The sequence below is a fragment of the Dasypus novemcinctus genome, chromosome 17 (genome assembly GCF_030445035.2).
Source record: "Dasypus novemcinctus isolate mDasNov1 chromosome 17, mDasNov1.1.hap2, whole genome shotgun sequence".
Taxonomy (NCBI): Eukaryota; Metazoa; Chordata; class Mammalia; order Cingulata; family Dasypodidae; genus Dasypus; species Dasypus novemcinctus.
Window position 1 is genome coordinate 80,399,864 of NC_080689.1, and position 20,960 is coordinate 80,420,823.

At 38.8% G+C, this 20,960-nt stretch overlaps 1 protein-coding gene across 1 annotated transcript in view; it reads right to left on the reverse strand.

Moving 5' to 3' along the window:
- CHMP3 (charged multivesicular body protein 3) overlaps positions 1 to 20,960 on the reverse strand; it is a 68,147-nt gene that overhangs the window by 29,833 nt on the left and 17,354 nt on the right. The window contains exons 2-3 of the mRNA XM_004465694.4: positions 14,355 to 14,415; positions 4,710 to 4,889 (exon numbers count right to left, since the gene is read on the reverse strand). Of these exons, the coding sequence (XP_004465751.1) occupies positions 4,710 to 4,889; positions 14,355 to 14,415 (241 nt within the window). The remainder of the gene's footprint in view (positions 1 to 4,709; positions 4,890 to 14,354; positions 14,416 to 20,960) is intronic.

Consider the following 20,960-nt stretch of genomic DNA (forward strand, 5'->3'; position numbering starts at 1 on the left):
ACTTCAAAGTGAGTCAGGAGGTCATTCCAGAGGTGACGCTTATACACGTCTCAGCAGGATCTCACTGCCTGCCACAGTAAACAGTGCCTCCAACAGCAGGGCTCCTGAGGGCTCTAGAGACATCCAGACACTATAGGCAAGGCAGACAATCTCAGAAATTCAGCACCCTGTCAGTGGGCCTTACTTCCAAATTCATGTCCTCTGATGTAACAGAGTTATACTCATTCATAATTTCCTTACACATGGCTTTTCTTCCCAGTTTATTTGAATCTATAATTAGCAGTATGCTTGTTAAATATATGTCCCTGAGACTTAAACCTTTAGTCTGTTCATATGCTGGTTGAGCCCTGAATCCCAGAAGAACTGCAGCCAACACCTACTCTCCAGTTCATTGGATTTTGTTAGAACAACTATCCCCCAAAAAACTGAAAGTATTTACAACTGCAAGCAAGTAGTTCCATTCATCTGCCCATGGGATCTAAGCCCCTCCAAATCAGAAACAAAGTGGGCATCACCATGCCCAAATCCTCAAGACTGGGGAATGAATAATGCACTAAGGCAGACTTATTATCATTCTTTTGTAGACTTATTATTCTAGTAATGGAAGAATCTGTAACACTGATATAAAGGCAGTGGCCACCAGAGGTTCTGAGAGAGGGAGAGGGAAGAATAGGTAACATGGAGCATTTTCAGGACATTGAAGTTGTCCTGCACGACACTGCAATGATGGATACAGGCCATGATACATTTTGTCAAAACCTATTAAATTGTGTAGTGCAAACTATAATGTAAACTATAGCCCATGGTTAGCAGCAATGCTTCAATATGTGTTCATCAATTGTAACAAATGCACCACACTAATGAAGGATGTTAATGTGGGAAAGTGTGGGAGGGGCAAGAGTGGGGTGTATGTGAATCTCCTATATTTTTGATGTAATAAAAGTAATCTAAAGTTTCTTTAAAAATAAAAATAAAAAATTTAAAAAGAGACTACTGTAGTAATCCAGAGATGATATTAGCTTGAACTAAGGGGGTAGCAATTTACACAAGCAGAAAAAAATGATGCTCTACTTTGATGGCTGAGTTACAGGACTGGGAAAGAGAGGAAATTAAAGATGAATCCTAGGTTTTTAGCTGACAGAAACTGGGCAAACAGTGGGTCAATTTGCATGGATGAAGAAAATTGGATGAGTAGCAAATACTTATGTTGGGGGATGGAAATCCAGAATTGTTTGGGCCATATTCTTCTCGAGATACCCATTAGAGAGCTGAGTGGAAGTACCAACTACACACTGGTGATTTAGTAAGTTCTGAAGATAAAAACTTGACAATCAATGGTATTTAAAGGTACAGGGTTACATGCGATTACCTCAGGGGAGTGAGTTAAGACGGAGAAGAGTGGAGGACCTAGAACTGAGCGGAGTTAGGATGGAGAATAGTGGAGGACCTAGAACTGAAGAAGTTTTTTTTCATTAAGATTAATGATTATTTGTGAGTTATAATTGCTCAAAAAGGTATTCTGGAATCAGTGCACAGAAGGAAAGGGTAAATAGAAGATAGTGCTCAAGTTCACAAGTTTCCAGAGAAATGTTATAAAACAAGGTATCTTTCCTCTAAAATTAAGAAGGATGACAATCTCAAGTGTTGCTGAAAAAAAAGTATGAAAAAAAGAACTCTCATTCACTGCTGGTGAGAGTATAAATTAGCAAAGCCACTTTAGAGAGGAATTTTGCTATTCTAGCAAAATTCAAGTGTTTGTAACTCAGCAGTTCTACTTCTGGGTATAAAATTGTGCTAAAGAAAACCCTTACATGTGCACAATGGGACAGTCACAAAAATATTCACAGCAGCGTTGTTAAGTAGCAAAAATTGGAAACATTTTAAATGGGAACAGAAAAATAAAATGTGATTTATTCATATGATGGAATACCATCCATTAAAATGAATGGACTAGCTCTATATTTATCATTATGAGTATATTTAAAAACACAATGGCTGGAAAGCAGATTTGGCCCAATGGATAGGGCATCCGCCTACCACGTGGGAGGTCCAAAGTTCAAACCCAGGGCCTCCTAACCTGTGTGATGAGCTGGTCCACGCACAGTGCTGATGTGCACAAGGAGTGCCCTGCCACGCAGGGGTGTTCCCTGCATAGGGGAGCCCCACCCACAAGGAGTGCGCTCCGTAAGGAGAGCCGTCCAGCGCGAAAAAAGTGCAGCCTGCCCAGGAGTGGCACCACACACACGGAGAGCTGACACAACAGGATGAATGCAACAAAACGAGACACAGGTTCCAGGTTCCGCTGACAAGAATACAAGCGGGCACAGAAGAACACACAGCAAATGGACACAGGGAGCAGACAACTGGGGAGGAGGGGGAGCGGGGGGAGGGGGAGAGAAATAAATAAAAAATGAATCTTTAAAAAAACAAACAAGAAAAACACAATGGGGGAGCAGATGTGGCTCAAGCAGTTGAGTGCCTGCTTCCCACAAGGGAGGTTCCGGGTTTGGTTCCCCGTGCCTCCTAAAAACAAAAACAAACAAATGGAAAAACCAGTTCAGGGAAGCTGATGGCGCTCAGTGATTGTGTGGGCTTCCTACACACAAGATCCTGGGTTGAATTCCCAACCCTGGTACCTCAAAAAAAAAAAAAATACGACGACGAATGGGGGGAAAAAAATGTAGAAAGGTATATATGTTATCATACCACATGCAAATTTTAAGATTCATGATAATGGTTACATCTAGGGAGGTTAAAAGAAAAATAAATGGCCTTAGAAAGGGGTATTTAGGAGCTTCAACTTTATTAATAATGTTTTCTTTCTTTTATAATATAAAACCCGGCAAATATAACAAAATGTCAAATTTCTGGTTCTGGGTAATAAGTACGTAGGCATCTATTATATTATCCTATATACTTTTATCTCCACAATTTGCGAAAAAAAGAGGCTGTGCATATACTGCTTTTCTTATAAAGCAAAAAAGAAAAGGCAGAGTAAGCATGTTTTCTGATGTTGATTCAGTAAAGGAAATAGTGAGAACATTTTAAAATAAGCTTATTATGGTTCAACTGAGTATGCAGCTTTTCAGCACACTACAGAAAAAAATAGGCAATAAAGATGAAACTTGCAACGCTGGCTGTAACAGGCAAAGGTATGTACTTGCGCTTCTGAAGTGACACACTTCTTGGCGCTGAATAGGTGGTTTTGTTCAGGAAGCATATACAGGTGATAGATTCAATACTTTGAGGAGACTAAGGACATCACTTTAGGGCTGAAATAACACTTTTTAAAAATGAAAATAATCCTGGTGTATTTTTAAAGAAAGTAAGGACACAGAAGATACAGAAGAGACAACTTGGTCAGTTTTGATCCTGGAGCCTGAGGAAAAAAATGAGCCATCTGCCTGATAGTTTACAGCTGAGCTTGCGACTAGACCAGGGCAGCTGAGAAGCCCCGAGACGAGCCTTCAGCCACCCCACAGCTGAGACGGGAAGAAGCTGGGCCCACGGAGCCTTAAGAGAAAGAAAGGAGGAGAGACCAGGCAGAGATTACGTGCCATTTTGCTTCAACACGTGGCAACTAACTTAGGTGAGAAAGTACTTCTTACAGTACATTGAGCTGGACTCTTTTGGGACTTGTAACTGTAGTGTTACCCTAAATAAATACCCTTTATTTTAAAAAAAAGAAACTATGGTACAAACAGCTTGCTATATATATGTATTACTCTTTCCCCACCCATGATTATTTTCTTCATGCTCTGGAGAAAGAAATTGATGATACATTCCTTATTAGACATATTTAAAACAACATCCTGATGTTAAAATTGAACATTAAGAAATGCCTTCAGTGCCAAATAGAACCAAATAATGGAGCAGGAACTCATATGGCACCATTTCCTAAATGGAAACATTTGGCCTTCTAACTTTTGAATATGATGTACTCAACAACTTAGTATCTGATGAAAAGTTGGACGCATTCCTTAGAGAAAAACTCCATAATTTCTGAGTTCATATTCAATCTAAGTATGACAGGGACTTGCTGTCCTTCCTGAGGAACGATCATTCTGAATTAGGTCTTTCTAATTTAACAGAAACTAAGTAAGAAAAGAAACCAACTAGATGTAAAATCGGATCCATTTCTCAAGCGATCACTGACCTGGAGACAAGGACTTGTGAAAAGCAGCACACGTTATCATAAAACATAACTAAATTATGCTTTTATTTTAAACATTATGATGAGTTTTTAAAAATTATCTAGAAATTGGTAGTTCACAGGTATGCTGAGTACCCATTAAGAGATCAGCAAATTCCTAAGATGTAAGGACATGACAGGGAGATACCAGATGAGGGGGAAAAGGAGGTGAGTGGAAGCCAAAGGCAAATTGCCTATTTTTAAGTTCTGCCTAAGGCTGCTTTGGGCTGAGGACAGAGGGAAGAAACTCTTCCTCCTTCTAACAAACAGGGCACCCTCTAGCTCCTAAGACTCAACTGTGTTCACTTAGATAACATTATTTACGTGAGGAAATATATTCTAACACTGGCAAAAGAAAATGAATACCAATAAATAACGACAGTACTAATATTATGAATTTGTATACTTCCTCAATTAAGACAGTATAAAGAATAACCAGAGTTGAGTCTGTTCTTCCTACTCGAGGGCACCAGCGCAGCGCGTGCGCGTGGTGTCGGCATGGGAACCGTCAGCTTACCGAGCTGGTTTTTCATCCCCATGAGCACGGAGTTCATGTGTGCTTTGGATGCATAGAGCTTGCTCACGGCCTTCCTTGACCTAACCATCTCCTTGGCCAGAACCACGCAGACATCCTTCTGGCCCTTCTTGGCAGCATCCTTCACAGACCGCTTCACTTTTTCTTCTTCCCTTTGGATATCTATAGTTAGAACACAACACAGAAGGCCAAAATCAGGGGTCACCAGGAGATTTATCTGGCATGCAAATCCATTCTTACCATGATTTATGCGTCAGGTATATAGGAGAACATATAAAAGGACATAGACAAATCCAAAATAGTTAGTGTGATGGGGAGACATTCTTTCTAGAAACAACGTTAAAGTAGGTTAAGAGCGAAAAGAGGAAACAGACTTGGCCCAGTGGTTAGGGCGTCTGTCTACCACACAGGAGGTCCGCGGTTCAAACCCCAGGCCTCCTTGACCCGTGTGGAGCTGGCCCATGCGCAGTGCTGATGTGCGCAGGGAGTGCCGCGCCATGCGTGGGGGTGCGCCCCGTGGGAGGAGCTGCCCAGAACTAAAGAGGGTGCAGCCTGCCCAGGAATGGCGCCGCCCACACTTCCAGTGCCGCTGACGATAACAGAAGCGGACAAAGAAACAAGATGCAGCAAATGGACACAGAGAACAGACAACCGGGGTGGGGGTGGGGGGGTTAAATAAATAAATCTTAAAAAAAAAAAGTCATCTGAATTTAAAAAAAAAAAGAGTGAAAAGAGAAGAGCAATCTTATTTCACCTGACAACATCTCAGAACTGCTTTTGCATAATCCATTCTAACATTTTTTTGGTACTGGTATCAAGGAAATTTTAAAATAGTGTAAATGCCTTTCAATGCTTCATCTAATAATCAATTAAGAAGTATTTCCAGGGAAGCAGATTTGGCTCAATGGATAGAGCGTCCGCCTACCACATGGGAGGCCCAGGGTTCAAACCCAGGGCCTCCTGACCCATGTGATGAGTTGGCCCATGTGTAGTGCTGATGTACGCAAGGGTGTCCCCCATGTAGGGGAGCCCCACGCACAAGGAGTGCACCCCGTAAGGAGAGCTGCCCAGTGTGAAAAAAGTGCAGCCTGCCCAGGGTGGCACCGCACACATGGAGAGCTGATGCAGCAAGATGACGCAACAAAAAGAGACACAGATTCCCGGTGCCGCTGACAAGAATGCAAGTGGACACAGAAGAACACAATGCAAATGGACACAGAGAGCAGACAACTGGGGGGGGGGGGCAGGGAAGGGGAGAGAAATAAATAAAAAATAAATCTTGGAAAAAAAAAAAAGTATTTCCACAACTGTGGGAGTACAATCACTGTACAGTCATGAATAATTTTTGAAAACCTGCAATATACGGAAAGCCTGAACATGTTAAAAGCATCATATACCATCACCTAGCGGTAAGCTATGTCTATATTACATGCTTTGTGAGTAATAGGTTGTGAATATATCAACACTGAGGTCTAAATTCTTATTCTTACCATGCCCACAGTCACTTGCCCAATATTAGGAGACACTTGAAGATAATACCCATTGCTCCACCATATAACTTAGCGTCTTTCTAAGCCACATCCATGTTGTAGCCGTCAATCAGCACTTCATTCCTTTCTATTAGCGAATATATATACACGCCACATTTTCTTTATCCATTCATTAGCTGACGGACATTCAGGTTGTTTCTACATTTTGGCTATTATGAATAACGCTGCCATGAACAGTTACGTAAAGCTTTTGTATGGATATAGGTTTTTGCTTCTCTTGAGTAGATGCCTAGGAGTGGAACTGCTGGGTCAAATGGCAATTCTATGTTTAACTTTTCACAGACTATTTTCTAAATTGGCTGCACCATTTCACACTCCCATCAGCAACAGGAGGGCTCCAATGTCTCCATATCATCACCAACACTTATTAGCGTCTGTCATTTTGAGTTTAGCCATCCTGGTGGATTCTGATTTGCATTTCCCTAATGGTTAATGATATTGAGCATCTTTCCATGTGCTTATTGGCCATTTGTTTATGTTCTTGGGAAGAATGTCTATTCAAGTTCTTTGTCCATTTTTAAATTGCATCCTCTCTTGTTTTGGTGTAAGAGGCATTTATATAATTCTGGATACTAGACCATTTTCAGACATATGATTTATCAGCATTTTCTCCAATGCATTTTCTATGGGTGGTTCCTTTCTTCATAGTGTTATTTGAAGCTCCAAAGTTTTTAATTTTGATGGAGTCCAATTTATTTTTCTTTGGCTGCTTGTGCTTTTAGTGTCATATCTAAGAAACTCGATTGCCAAGATCACGAAAATTTACTCCTCTATTTACATCTAAGGGCTATTTTAAAGTTTTGAAATGTTCTCACATTGAGATCTCCGATCCAATTAATTTTCATATGTGGTGTGCGTTGATTTTCATAAGTGGTGTGAAGAAGGAGTCCAAATTCGTTCTTTTGCATGTGGATATCCAGTTGTTCCAGCACCATTTGAAAATACTATTCTTTCCCCATTGAACTGTCTTGGCCCCCTTGCTGAAATCAATAGACATGGGTTTATCTTTGCAGTCTCAATTCTTTTTTTTTTAAAGGTTTTTTTAAAAAATTTATTTCTCTCCCTTCCCCCCTCCGCCCGCAGTTGTCTGCTCTCTTTGTCCATCTGCTGTGTGTTCTTCTGTGATCGCTTCTATCCTTACAGTGGCTCCGGGAATCTGTGTTTCTTTTTTGTTGCATCATCTTGTTGTGTCAGCTCTCCGTGTGTGCAGCGCCATTCTTGGGCAGGCTGCGCTTTCTTTTGCACTGGGCCGTTCTTACGGGGTGCACTACCTGTGCATGGGGCTCCCCTACGACGTGGGGGACACCCTTGCGTGGCATGGCACTCCTTGCGCACATTAGCACTGTGCATGGGCCAGCTCTACACAGTGCACTCTCAATTCTATTCCACATTTATGTCTATCCTTATGTCAGTACCACACAGTCTTGATTACTATAGCTTCCCAATTACAAAATTGGGAAGTGTGAATCCTCCGAATTTGTCCTTTTTTATGACTATTTTAGCTATTCTCAGTCCCATGCATCTCCATATGAATTTCATGATCAGTTTTTCCATTTCTGCCAAAAACCAACTGTACTTTGATAGGAATTTGTTGATCAATTTGGATAGTACTATCATCTTAACATTAGTAAGTATTCTAATTCAAGTACTAGAAATGCCTTCATTTATAGAGGTCTTCTTTCATTTCTTTCAATGATTTCTGTAGTTTTCAAGTATATAAGTCATATACTTCTCTTACTAAATTTATCCCTAAATATTTTATTTGTGTACTATTAGAAATGGAATTATTTTCTTACTTTCATTTTCAGATTATTAAGATTCTATTTTTAAGTAAATCTATACACAATTTATACACGGATTCCATGTCAAAGAACCTAAACCATTAAAAATATGTAAAAATGTTCCCTTTATCATTATTTTAAAATAAACATTTCAAAAAATTAAAATAAATCAGTGTGGCAATGGCACATGCATAAACATAGAGACTACTGGAACTGGATAAAAAGTTAAGAAACAGTTCCAATCGTATATATGAGATTTTAAATAGTGGTCCGAACAGTTCCAAAATTAGATGAGAAATACCCAGACATCCTAGATGTTCAACAAACCTCAAGCAACATAAACCCAAGGAAAACCACACTTAGATACATCATAGTCAAATTGTGAAAACTAAGATCGAGAAAAATTTTGAAAAGCAGCAGGGTGGAGGTGGTGCACAATATATTACACACAGGGAAACAACAAGAGTATATACAGGCATCTGACAAGAAACAACAAACAATGAAAAGACAATATAACAGTGTAGCAGTTTGATATGGTTATTAATTCCAAAAGCAGATATTAGAGTATGTTTGTAATCTGGTCTGTACCTGGGCATGATTGAGTTATGATTAGGGCTTTGATTGGGCCACATCATTAGGGCATTGAGGCCCCAGCACAGAGAAAAGGCATGGCAAAGGACAGAGTTGGGGGTTCTTAATGTTGGAGTTTTGATGTTGGAGTTTGATGCTGAAGCTTTAAGCTGGAGCCCCAGGAAATAAGCTCACAGAGGAAAGAGAAGCCAGCCCCAGGAGGAGTGTAGCCCTGAGCCCAGGAAGAAGCAAGCCCTGGGAAGAGAGGAATCCTAAGCCCAGAGAGAAAGAAGCAAGACCCTGGAAGGGAGGAACCCAGGAAGCCTGAACCCTCATAGACGTTGCAGCCATCTTGCTCCAACACGTGAAAACAGACTTTGGTGAGGTAAGTAACTTAAGCTTTATGGCCTGGTATCTGTAAGTTCCTACCCCAAATAAATACCCTTTATAAAACCAACCAATTTCTGGTATTTTGCATCAGCACCCCTTAGGCTGACTAATACAAACAGTATCTTTAAAGTGATGAAAAAAAAAAATCTGTAGAACTAGGATTCTATAAATAACAAAAATATCTACCAGACATAAAAGTATGTAACATTTGCCAAAAAGGATGATATGGAAATACTACTAACATCTCTACACCCATAAATTTGACAACTTAGAGGAAATGGGTCAATTCCTTGACAGATGTAAACGATCACATTCAGGCAAAAGTTTGATGCTGAACAATGAAATCCCTAGTCTAACAAGGGTTCCCTGGTCAAGTCAACCAAACATTTAAGGAAGAAATGATACCAATTCTAAAAGATTTCTTCCAGAAAACAGATTCAGAGGGAACATTTTCCACTCATTTTTAAAAGGACAGCATTACCCTGATACCAAAACCAAACAAAGACATTGCAAGAAGAGAAAACTACTGACCAATATCCTTCATGAACAGAGAAGCAAAAATCTCAAAAAATATTAGCATATAGAATCCAGCAATAAACAAACAGGTCAATACACATCAACCAAGTGTGGTTTATCCTAGAATGCAGGGTTGGTGCTACATTTGACATTTAATCAATGAAATTAGTCATCTTAACAAACCTTTTAAAGAAGAAAAAGCATATGATTATTTCAGTAGATACAGGAAAAGTACTCGACAAAACTCAACATTCATTCATGATACAAGAAAAAAACTCTTGGGAAATTAGGGATAGGAACTTCCTCAACCTGATAAAGAAGCATCGGCAAAAAGTAAGTTAAAAACAGCAGTAGGAATAGTATGGCCCATTTGTAAATAACTGAATACACAGAGAAACATCTGGAGGGATGATTACCCAAGTCTTGTAGTAGTTATCTTAGGTGGTAGGGTTTCAGGGTGATTTTTACTCCCTTCCTTTATGCTTTTCTGCATTTCTATGTCAATATCATTATAGTTACGAAAAACAAGTTAACTATTTTCAGTTGAGGAGAGATCAAATTAATTATTTATAAACTATATAAATTCCAATATTGCCTATTAAAAGTGCCCTAAATGTGTTATATTGGACAGAAAGTTAAAACTATGAACACGGGAAGTAGATTTGGTTCAACAGATGGAGCATCCACCTACCACATGGGAGGTCCAGGGTTCAAACCCAGGGCCTCCTGACCCGTATGATGAGCTGGCCCACATGCAGTGCTGATGCGCACAAGGAGTGCTGTGCCATGCAGGGGTGGCCCCCGTGTAGCGGAACCCCACTTGCAAGGAGTGTGCCCTGTCAGGAGGGCTGCCCCAGAGGGAAAAAAGTGCAATCTGCCCAGGAGTGGCGCCGCACACATGGAGAGCTGATGCAGCAAGATGATGCAACAAAAAGAAACACAGATTCCTGGTGCCACTAACAAGAATACAAGCGGACACAGAAGACCACACAGTGAATGGATACAGAGAGCAGACAACTGGGGGGGGGAGAGACAGGGAAGGGGAGAGAAATTTAAAAAAATGTGAACAATCTTGAATTCTCCATTAGAAGTTGAGGGTTACCCATATTCATAATTTACTTTTATTGAAGTTACTATTTTGTTTTTCTTTTTAAAACTTGTTATAATATACATGCAGAAAAGTGCACATAAGTGTAGCGCTCAATGAATTTTCACAAATTAACAAACTCACGTTAACCAGCACCCAGATCAAGAAACAGAATATTACCGACATGCCGTTAGGTAACCTTACATTCCCTTTAAATCACCATGCCCCCAACAAAGATAACCACTGCCCTGGCTATTAATAGCAGCACAGATTAGTTTTGCAGGTACTTCTTTTTTTTTTTTAAAAGACTGATTTATTTACTCCCCCCCCCCACTGTTGTTTTTTACAATCGCTGTCTGCTCTCTGTGTCCATTCGCTGTGCGTTGTGTCTGTTTGTCTTTTCTTTAGGTGGCAACAGGAATCGATCTGGGACCTTCCGGAACGGGAGAGAGGCGCACAATCTCTTGTGCCACCTCAGTTCCCTGGCCTACTGTGTCTCTTGTCTCTCCTCTGTGCCTCTTTTTGTTGCGTCATCTTGCTGAGCCAGCTCTCCGTGCAGGCCAACCTTCCTGCACAGGCCAGCACTCCCCGAAGGCCAGCTTGCCACACGGGTCACCTTGCTTTCACCAGGAGGCCCTGGGAATCAAACACTGGACCTCCTGTATGGTAGACAGGGAAGCCCAATTACTTGAGCCACATCCACTTCCCAATCAGTTACTCTTTCAACACGAACGTTAAAAATGAAACATCTATTCATCTTGACTGCTAATGTAAGACCAAATGAAAGACGCTGAAAGTGTTTCTATGCTTGCACCAAGTCACACGTAAGATAATCATATTCCTTTAAAGTCACTGTCTAAAGTGTTTTGTTTTGTTTGTTTGTTTGGGGGGGGTATTACTGTCAATTCTTAGAAAAGTCCCTATTATTAGTCAGACATTGTCCTAAATACTTTACATACATTTACAGATTTGATTTGTAACAACAATTCTACAAGGCTCAAAGTTTAGTAAGGACACATGGCTAACAGATGGCAAAGTCAGGGTTTAAACCTGGTATTGTTAAGACTCCAAACCAATGATCTTTTTTCTGACACCATGTTAGAACTAGTTAATTTAAAAATTGCTATGAATGATAACAGGAAACGTCATGGAAGAGATAGAACTTAAGGATCATTTAAAAGCTATAGATGAGAGAAGAAATATAATGAACAAAGCACAAAGAGGGAATAATGTAGAAACCTAACTAAATTTATGAAGTTTCTAATCAATCCTCTGGGCCATCACTGCCGTACATTTTACCTCACGTAATTTTTTACCTTAGTCAATATTTACAAGAAATTTAAAAGCAAGAAATAAACATGCCATTTATATTTGTCCACAAATTTACCATTTCTAGCATTCTTCATTGCTTTATGTAGATCCTGCTTTGTATCTGGTATAATTCTCCTTCAGCTTAAAGAACTTGCTTTAACATTTCTTGTAATCCAGCTCTACTGGCAACAAATTCTCTCAGCTGTTGTTTGAAAATACCTTCATTTCACCTGCATTTTTGAAGAATATTTTTATGGATAGTTTTATTTTTTCTTTCACTAGATCAAAGAGGTTCTGTTTTGCACTGCTTCTGGTGAGACATTGCAGTCATTCTTTTATCTTTGTTTCCTGTATTTAACTTGTCTTTTTTCCTCTGGATATTTTACCTCTTTATTGCTAGTTCTTGATTTGACATAATTTGACTATGACATGCTTTGGTATGGTTTCTTTGAGTTTATCTTGTTTGGAGTTGAGTTCCTTGAATCTGTGTGTTTCATCAGACTTGGAAAACTTTCTGCTTTTATTCCATCTGATCCTCGCCTGACTCCTCTCCTTCTGGAGACCATGTGACACTGTCTCACAGGTCACTGAGGCTCTCTGCTCACTTTTCAGCCAAGATTTTTTTTCTCTCTGTACTACATACAGTTGGATAACTTGTGTTCCACTTTTAAATACACTGATCTTGTCTTCTGTAATGTCTAATCTGCTGTTAAGCCTATTCACATTGAGTTTTCCAGTTCAAACATTGTACTTTCATCTCTAGATGTTCCACTTTATTCTTTCCTATTTCTTCTTCTATTTATCTTATTGTATTCATATTTTCCTTCAAATTCCTCAACATTATTTATAATTGCTGTTTAAAATCCTTGTCTGCTAATTCTAGCGTCTTTGTCATCTCTAGGTCTCTTTCCATTGCCTGATCTTTTTCCTGCTTTTGGGTCACAATTTCCTGCTTCTCCCCAGTAATTCTTCACTGGATGCAGACACTATGAATGTTTCATTGTTGGATACCAGAAGCAGGTCAGTCACTTGTAAATTAGCTTTCAAGACTTGTTTTTAAGCTTGGTTAGTACAGGTTTACGATAGCCTTTATTCTAGGTGACTGTAGCATTAAGATGTGACCCTTTTGTGGTCTCAACTGAATGTCCCAGATAGTCAACAAACCCTCTCCACTGTGCTGGTTAAAACCCAACTATCTCTCAGCCCTGTGTGAGCTCTGGGAATTGCTTAGCTTCTGGCTTCTAGCAGGTCCTCTTTCTCCAGTACTAATTTTTTGCCTAGGCTTTTTTTTTTTTTTGGAGGTACCAGAGATTGAAACCAGGACCACATACATGGGAAGCAGGCGTTTAACCACTGAGCTATAGCCACTCCCCAATGAGAGCTGTGTGTTTGTTTTTGAGGAGGTGCCAGGGATCACACATGGGCCCTCATACATGGAAAGAAGGTACTCAGCTGCTTCAGCTACAACAGCTCCCCTGCCCAGGCTCTGAAAATCTCACTCTAACATTGCACAGCTTAGATCTCAGCCAGAGACCTGCAGGGATCCATGCAGATTTCTTAGGCATGGGTCCCTTATCTGGCTACTTCCCTTCTCTCTAATACTCTGCCCCACAAATCTCAGCCACTTGAGCCTCTGTGAACTCTGATCTCAGTCTCAACTCAGTCTCAACTCAGCTATCATGCACTGCTTGGAATCCCTCTCCCTGCACTACAATCCAGACAGCGTCTCCAGACAGAAAGTCAGGGTCGTGTCGGTTTGGCTCCTTCCTCTCAGCGGTCACAATCCTGCACTGCACGCTGTCCAATGTCTGGAAACAACTATTTCATAGATTTTGTCCAGGTTTCTATTTCTTTATGACCAGAGTACAAGTCCACAACCAATTACTCTATCATGGCTGGAAGTTTCCTCTCCAATTCTTTTTATAGCAGGTGATTCTGGAATACCTTTCTTATACTAATTTTTCTCTAATCATGAAAGTGTTAAAAATCATTAAAATTTTAGCATTATGATCCCTTTTTACAAGTCACCCTAATTATAAGTGGTACTCAATAAATCAACTTTATTTAGAAATATATTTTCCTCAGTTTATGCCATGCTAGGATATACAACTTGAGCAGCCTTAATGGAATTACATTCCTTACTTATGCCCGATTTCTTTAATTTGAATTCCATAAAAGACATTGTTTACAAGTAGCAAGAGATTTCTTTCTTTTGTTCTTTTTTATTCCTGATACAGAATGTAGTTTCTTTGAATTAATTCTTTCATTTTTCTTATATTATAGAACTAGAAAGCAAAATAATAGGACAGCTAAAATTAATGTAAGAAAAACTATCTTGAAGGATATATACAGTTTATTTTAATGTACTAAAGCAAAATATATCAAGAGGGTGCGAAATAGGAGACATAAAATGTTAATTTACCTCTTATTTGCCTGTCAACTACTCTCATTTCCTTTCTTATCTTCAATGACCATTCATTTACCTAGGAAAAAATTTAAAAATAAAAATTAAATCATTCCTAATTCAAACACTTTTAAAGAATTTTATATTACTTCTACATTTATTCCAGACACGAAATAAATAAAAAACACTGTCAACAAAAGAGTTTTAGGCTCAATTCTATTTTTTATTTTCTATCTCTTCTTATTCACAGTGCATAGAAGCCCCATGCTACACAAAGATTCTTAAGGCAAGGCGTAAGAAGCACTTTATACAAGACCTTGCAAGGAGAATGGTATCCTTGTAGGTACACTAAATATTTTCAAGATGTACATGGCCACAGATAGTTTCAGGGGCATCAATTTCAAAATTTTTATCTTCTACAAAAATCAGGTCAGAAACTAGCCTGCCTGAGAACATACCTGTGTCCTAAGAATCTGCCATTTCCTTCCTTCCTTTCACAATAATGCTTCTCTATTTTACAAAAGAAAGAGGTTCTTCCAACTCATGTATTATTACCATGGTTTATTTCCCTTAGTGGCAAAAACCTATGAGGAACAATCCAAAGAGTAAACTAGAAACACTGGTGTGTTGAAAACACAGTGAATGTCGCTACTGACTACCAATTCTTATGCAAGAGAAATGTTCTCCAATTCTTCTCTTTCAAAAAAATTGGAGGAAAATTGAGTTGTCAGCTCAGAAATCATTAAAAGGTAACTTTTATCCTAAGTCACTATGTGCTTTTTTGGCATATGACTCAGAAGAAGTTCAAAGAACTGAGTGACAATGCCATAACAAAATCTTTCCTTCCTGCTGAACCCTGAAGCATTCATCTGTGTAACACTCGTCCATGGATACATGAACTGAACGGCAAAAGTTAAAAAAAATAAAATCCCTATCATTGGGATTTTAATGATATTAATTATATAACAAAATCTGTAAAATGTTTACACACACTAGTTATAATTGCAATAAGCTGCAGGAAACATTTTAATAAGCACTTAAGAGCTGTACGGTCATGAAATTTTTTACAATTTTAATATTAGATTTGTATACATACGTATATTCTAAGTATAACAGAATTATTAATAAATTATTTCAAGAACAAAATTATGACATTTTAGGGAGAAAATCATGAGGTGAAAGCAGAATGGAAATGAAAGTTCATGGAACAAAAGGAATAATGAAAAATGTCTGACTATGAATAATTACTTGCACCTGTATGTTTTAAATAATGATGGGTATACAACTGCTGCGATATTCACAATCTATAGAATACTTTAAACAAGTGACGTGACAGGTTTATTTATATACAATATTAACAATATTCCAAAAATTAAGATACTATTCAACTCCATGTAAACTTATGATGAAAAAAGTAAAAAGTCAATTAAAAACCACCCTAGAGGGTACCCAGTTAAAATTAATTTAGGTGGCACATGAAGACAATAAGTTTGAAGACACTGTTGGAAGCTAATTGGAGCATTCTGAAACCACAGGAAAGGAAACCCAAGATTCACACATTTTTATGTTCACGGAGCCCCTACTATGTGCCAGGCACTGTTCACTGTGCTAGGAAGGCAGCAGGCCACAAGACAAAGAGAGAGCCCACGCTTCTGAAGTTTATGAACTAACGAAGACAGACAAGCAAACAACCATGCAAATATATTATAAATGAATATACCATGTCATGAAATAACTGCTTTAGTCTGTATGGAGAGGGGAATATGGATTAAGGCCCACCCTGATTCAGTCTGGCCACACCTCAAAAGTATCTTATTCACAAATGAGTCCACACTTTAACTGATAAGACATTTTCTAAGGATTCTTTTTTCCAAATGGATTCACACCCACAGAAAGGTCTTTTGTTGGGCCAGATGATTAAATCTTCCATAATGACTGTATATGTAAATAACTTTCAAAGGTAAAGGCAACGCTCAGTTTAAACTATGACCTATACAGAGCTTAGAAGTCATCATTCCCGTCCTTACCACAAGAAGAAAGCTCAAAAGAAAACCAACTTTTCAGAGCCATCAGAGAACTGAGGTCTCCAGGGAAATCTGCCACCCTGAAATCTTGAGTGAGAAAGTGGACCCCGAGTCACCACTGAGATCTGTTTATCTGAAACAGAAACTGCTGATGTCATAACCAGTAACTTTAAAAATGGTAGTTTTGATGAATTAATGAGAGAATAAGAAACTCCTGGGGGCCCTATACTTCTCCGGGTTTTATCTCCAGGAAACCACCTCTCCCCCAGGTTCTCATAGTAGTGTTCAAAAAAAGAATTCCCCTCAGATTTCTGGCAGGGAGTAAGAATTTTGAAATATGCCCAGAAGGCTCTCTATACAAAGGCCTAAACCTTACCAGAGCCTTTTCTGCCTCCGGGAAGGGCATTTACACAATGCCAGTTCCCTCTAATCTAGCAGATATTTCATCTGAGGGTGAAAGGGGAAGCTGAGAAACACTTTTGACAGTCACAGTCAAAAGTGTCACAGTCACAGTAGGGACACAGGCTCAACTAAAAGACTAAGATTTAGTAAGATTATAAAACACTTCCTCTCCCGCACACCTTCCTACCACACTAACAGAGCTCCAGTGTGGTAACAGCTGAGTTATAGCTGAAAGAGTTGTGGTAAGTGTAAGGGGCAGGCTCTACATAAAGAGTTCTTGGGGAAGCCCAAAGACATCGGGGGTGATAAAAACTAGGACACCAAAGAAATGTAAGCCTCTGGCACCCACAGCAGCTGAAAAATTAAACAAAACCCAAATGCTAGCCTGATTAACATAAAGCCTAAACTAAAGACCTATGAATGTCAGTCCCTTATTATCCTATATATCATGTCCAGCTTTCAAGAAAAAATTACAAGGCATGCTAAAAGACAAGAAAAAACACAATCTAAAGAGCCAAAGCAAGCATGAGAACCAGACTCAGATACCACACAGATTTTGGAATTATCAGAACAGGAATTTAAAATGGTTATAATTATTATGTTAAGGGCTCTATGGAAAAGCAGATGATATGCAAGAATGTAACCTAGGGGCGGCGGACTTGGCCCAGTGGTGTCCGCCTACCACATGGGAGGTCCGCAGTTCAAACCCCAGACCTCCTTGACCCATGTGGAGCTGGCCCACATGCAGTGCTGACAGGTGCAAGGAGTGCCCTGCCATGCAGGGGTGTCCCCCACGTAGGGGAGCCCCACGCGCAAGGAGTGCGCCCCTTAAGGAGAACCACCCAGCGTGAAACAAAGTGCAGCCTGCCCAGGAATGGTGCTGCACACACGGAGAAATGACACAACAAGATGACGCAACTAAAAGAAACACAGATTCCCATGCCGCTGACAACAACAGAAGTGGACAAAGAAGAACATGCAGCAAAATGGACACAGAGAACAGACAACGGGGGGGGGGGGGGGGGGGGGGGGGAGAGAAATAAATAAATAAATCTTTAAAAAAAAAAAAAATGTAACCTAGGTTTAAAGATTAAATAATTATGATTACTAAATCATTACATAGATACCTTTATATTAACAGTATCCAAAGGTTAATATCTGAAATTACTGAAACTGACTAGGCTTGGTCTAGACCTGCTATTGTAATGGTTATTCTAAACAGGTCTCACCTGTTTGTAGTCACTCTAGACTAGCCATACTTGTGTATGGTTACTATTGTGGTGGTAAATCTAGATTCACTTTATCTTTCTTTATCCTTATTCCAAAACTAGGCTCCCCTTTGTGTATGCTTACCATTGTAATGGTAACCACTCCATTCATTGTCTGTTTAATGACCGTAGGAAAAACCATGTAACAAACCTTTGTCCTGCACATGCCAACCCCAGATTCTTGTGACTCACCACGGTTTAGTATACACCACATTCTGTTCAGTCCCTTAATGTTTATTAATGGAAGAACCTGCATCCAGCTTCACCCCAATTATTCATTAGCACCTTGATGTTATAAAATATCAAAATTTCTGCAAATCCAGGAGGCAGTTGGTGGGGCTACAAGGTTTCAGGGAACTAAATGACAGCAAAAGGCATGCAAATATACATGTCATGGGTGTCCCAGCAAGAGAAGAGAAGGAGAAGGGGCAAAAGGAATATTTGAAGAAATAATGGTAGAAAATTTCCCAACCCTATCAAAGGACATAGATATTCATATTCAAGAAGCATGACATACTCCCATCCGAAAAAAATATGAATAGACCAACTGTGAGACACATACTCATCAGAATGTCAAATGCCAAAGACAAAGAGAGAATTCTGAGACCAGCAAGAGAAAAGCAATGGATAACATATAAGGGATATCCAATAAGATTAAGTGCTGATTTCTCACCAGAAACCATGGAGGCAAGAAGACAGTGGTCTGATATATTTAAGATACTACAAGAGAAAAACTTCCAGCCAAGAATCTTATATCCAGCAAGATTGTCTTTCAAAAATGAGGACAAGATTAGAATATTCACAGATAAACAGAAACTGAGAGAATTTCTAAGCAAGAGACCAGAATTTCAGAAAATACTAATGGGTGTGCTAGAGCCTGAAAACAAAAGACGAGAGAGAGAGGCCTGGAACAGAGTCTAGAAATGAAGATTATATCCTAGCATAAAGACGGACACAAAGACCAATGGAACCAAACTGATGGTTCAGAAACAGACCCTCACATGAATGGGCAAGTGGTTTTTGACTAGCCTGTCAAACCCATACAGCTTGGGCAGAACAGTCCATTCAACAAATGGTGCTGAAAGAACTGGTTATCCATAGCCAAAAGAAGGAAAGAGGACCCACCCCTATCTCACATCTTATCCAAAAATTAACTGAAAATGGATCAAAAGGCTTAAAATAAAAGCAAGAACCATAAAGCTTCTAGAAGAAATTGTAGGAAAACGTCTTCAAGACCTGGTGGTAGGTGGTGGATTCTTAAAGGAGGTAAGAGGAGGACTTAGATGGACTACTGATGTTTAATGTATATAGAAGTTTGAATTAGCTTTCATGTAAAAGTGTGGAAATGGATAGAGTGGATGGTAACAAATAGTGATTAACAGCTATTTTATACACGGGAATGTAGCTGAAAATAGTGGTCTAGGTATGTAAATGCCAACTGACAGAATACCAGAGAATAATTTAGGAACTGAAGAGCACAGTAAGCCAAGAGGTGGATGAGAACTGTGGTTGATGGTACAGATGCAAGAGTGTCCTTTGTGAGCTAGAGCAGACATACATCACTACTGCAGGGTGGTAGGAATGTGGAGAAGCATGGGAAAAATACAACTGGAGTGACCTATGGACTGTGGTAAGCAGTAATAATGTAATATTCTTGCATCTATGCCAAAGATGTACTGTGTTAATAATGGGGCAGTATGGAAAATGTGAGCCAAATGTATGCTATGGACATGGTAACAATCAGATATTATCTTAAATGTTAACAAATATTCCACTACAGTGTGGTATGCTGATAGAGGGGTGTTATTTGGGAATTCTGCACATGTGCATAATTGTTAAGTTTACAACTTCTGTCATAAAAAAATATATTGAAAAAAAAATAGGGTGGGTTGGGGAAAAACACACCAAATGTAAGATAAGGACTACTATTAGTAGTAAGATTTTGACAACACTCTTTCGTAATTTGGAGCAAATGTCTCGTGACAATGCAAGGTGTTGGTAGAGGGTTGAAGTAGGGGACCCCGTATGATGTTATGCATGTTTGCTTTGTAAGTTCACAACTTTTACTACACACTTACTGTTTATGTATGTTCATATATAAATGATATAAAGATAATAATAATAATAGGGTGGGTTTGGAAAAAAATACTTTGGTTAGTAGTAATATTTTGATAATGCTCTTTATTCATTAGTTAAAAAGGTTTAACAACAATGCAAGGTATTGGTGGTAGAGTGAGTTATTAGAGTATTGTATGATTTTATATATATTTGTTTTGTAAGTTTACAACTATTACTATATACTTATTGTTTATGTATGTTCATATATGAATGATATACTTCAATAAATTTTTTTTTAAAAGTGAAGAAATAAAGACTTTCTCAAAAACTGAAGGACTCCATCACAGCAGAACTGCTCTGCAAGAAATGTTAAAAAACAATTTTTTTCCAAGAAGAAAAAAAATTATAAAGATCAGAAACTTGGATCTATGTAAAGAAAAGGAAGGATGTCAAGGTAGGATTAAATGATAGTAAAATAAAAGTTTCACAGCATTTTTCTTATTCTTAATCGAATTAAAAAGATAACTGCTTAAAGTAATAATATTAACAATATACCCCAGATTGTGTGATTATTGCAGATTGCTAAGAAATAAATAACAGCAATGCCATCTAAGAGGAAGGAACTGGGAATACTTTACTAGGTACCTGCTTTACACATGAAGCAATAAAGCATTATTTGAGGGTGTAGTCGAGTAAGCGTATACTGCAAATGCCAGGGCAATCACTAAAAAATTGTAAAAATAAATATCATTCATATACTAAGAGAAGAAAATGAAATCATATAAAATGCTCAATTAAAACCAGAAAAAAAAAAAAGAGGGGGGAAGGAAACAGGTAAAATAAATAGGCAATGATTACAAACATGGCAGATG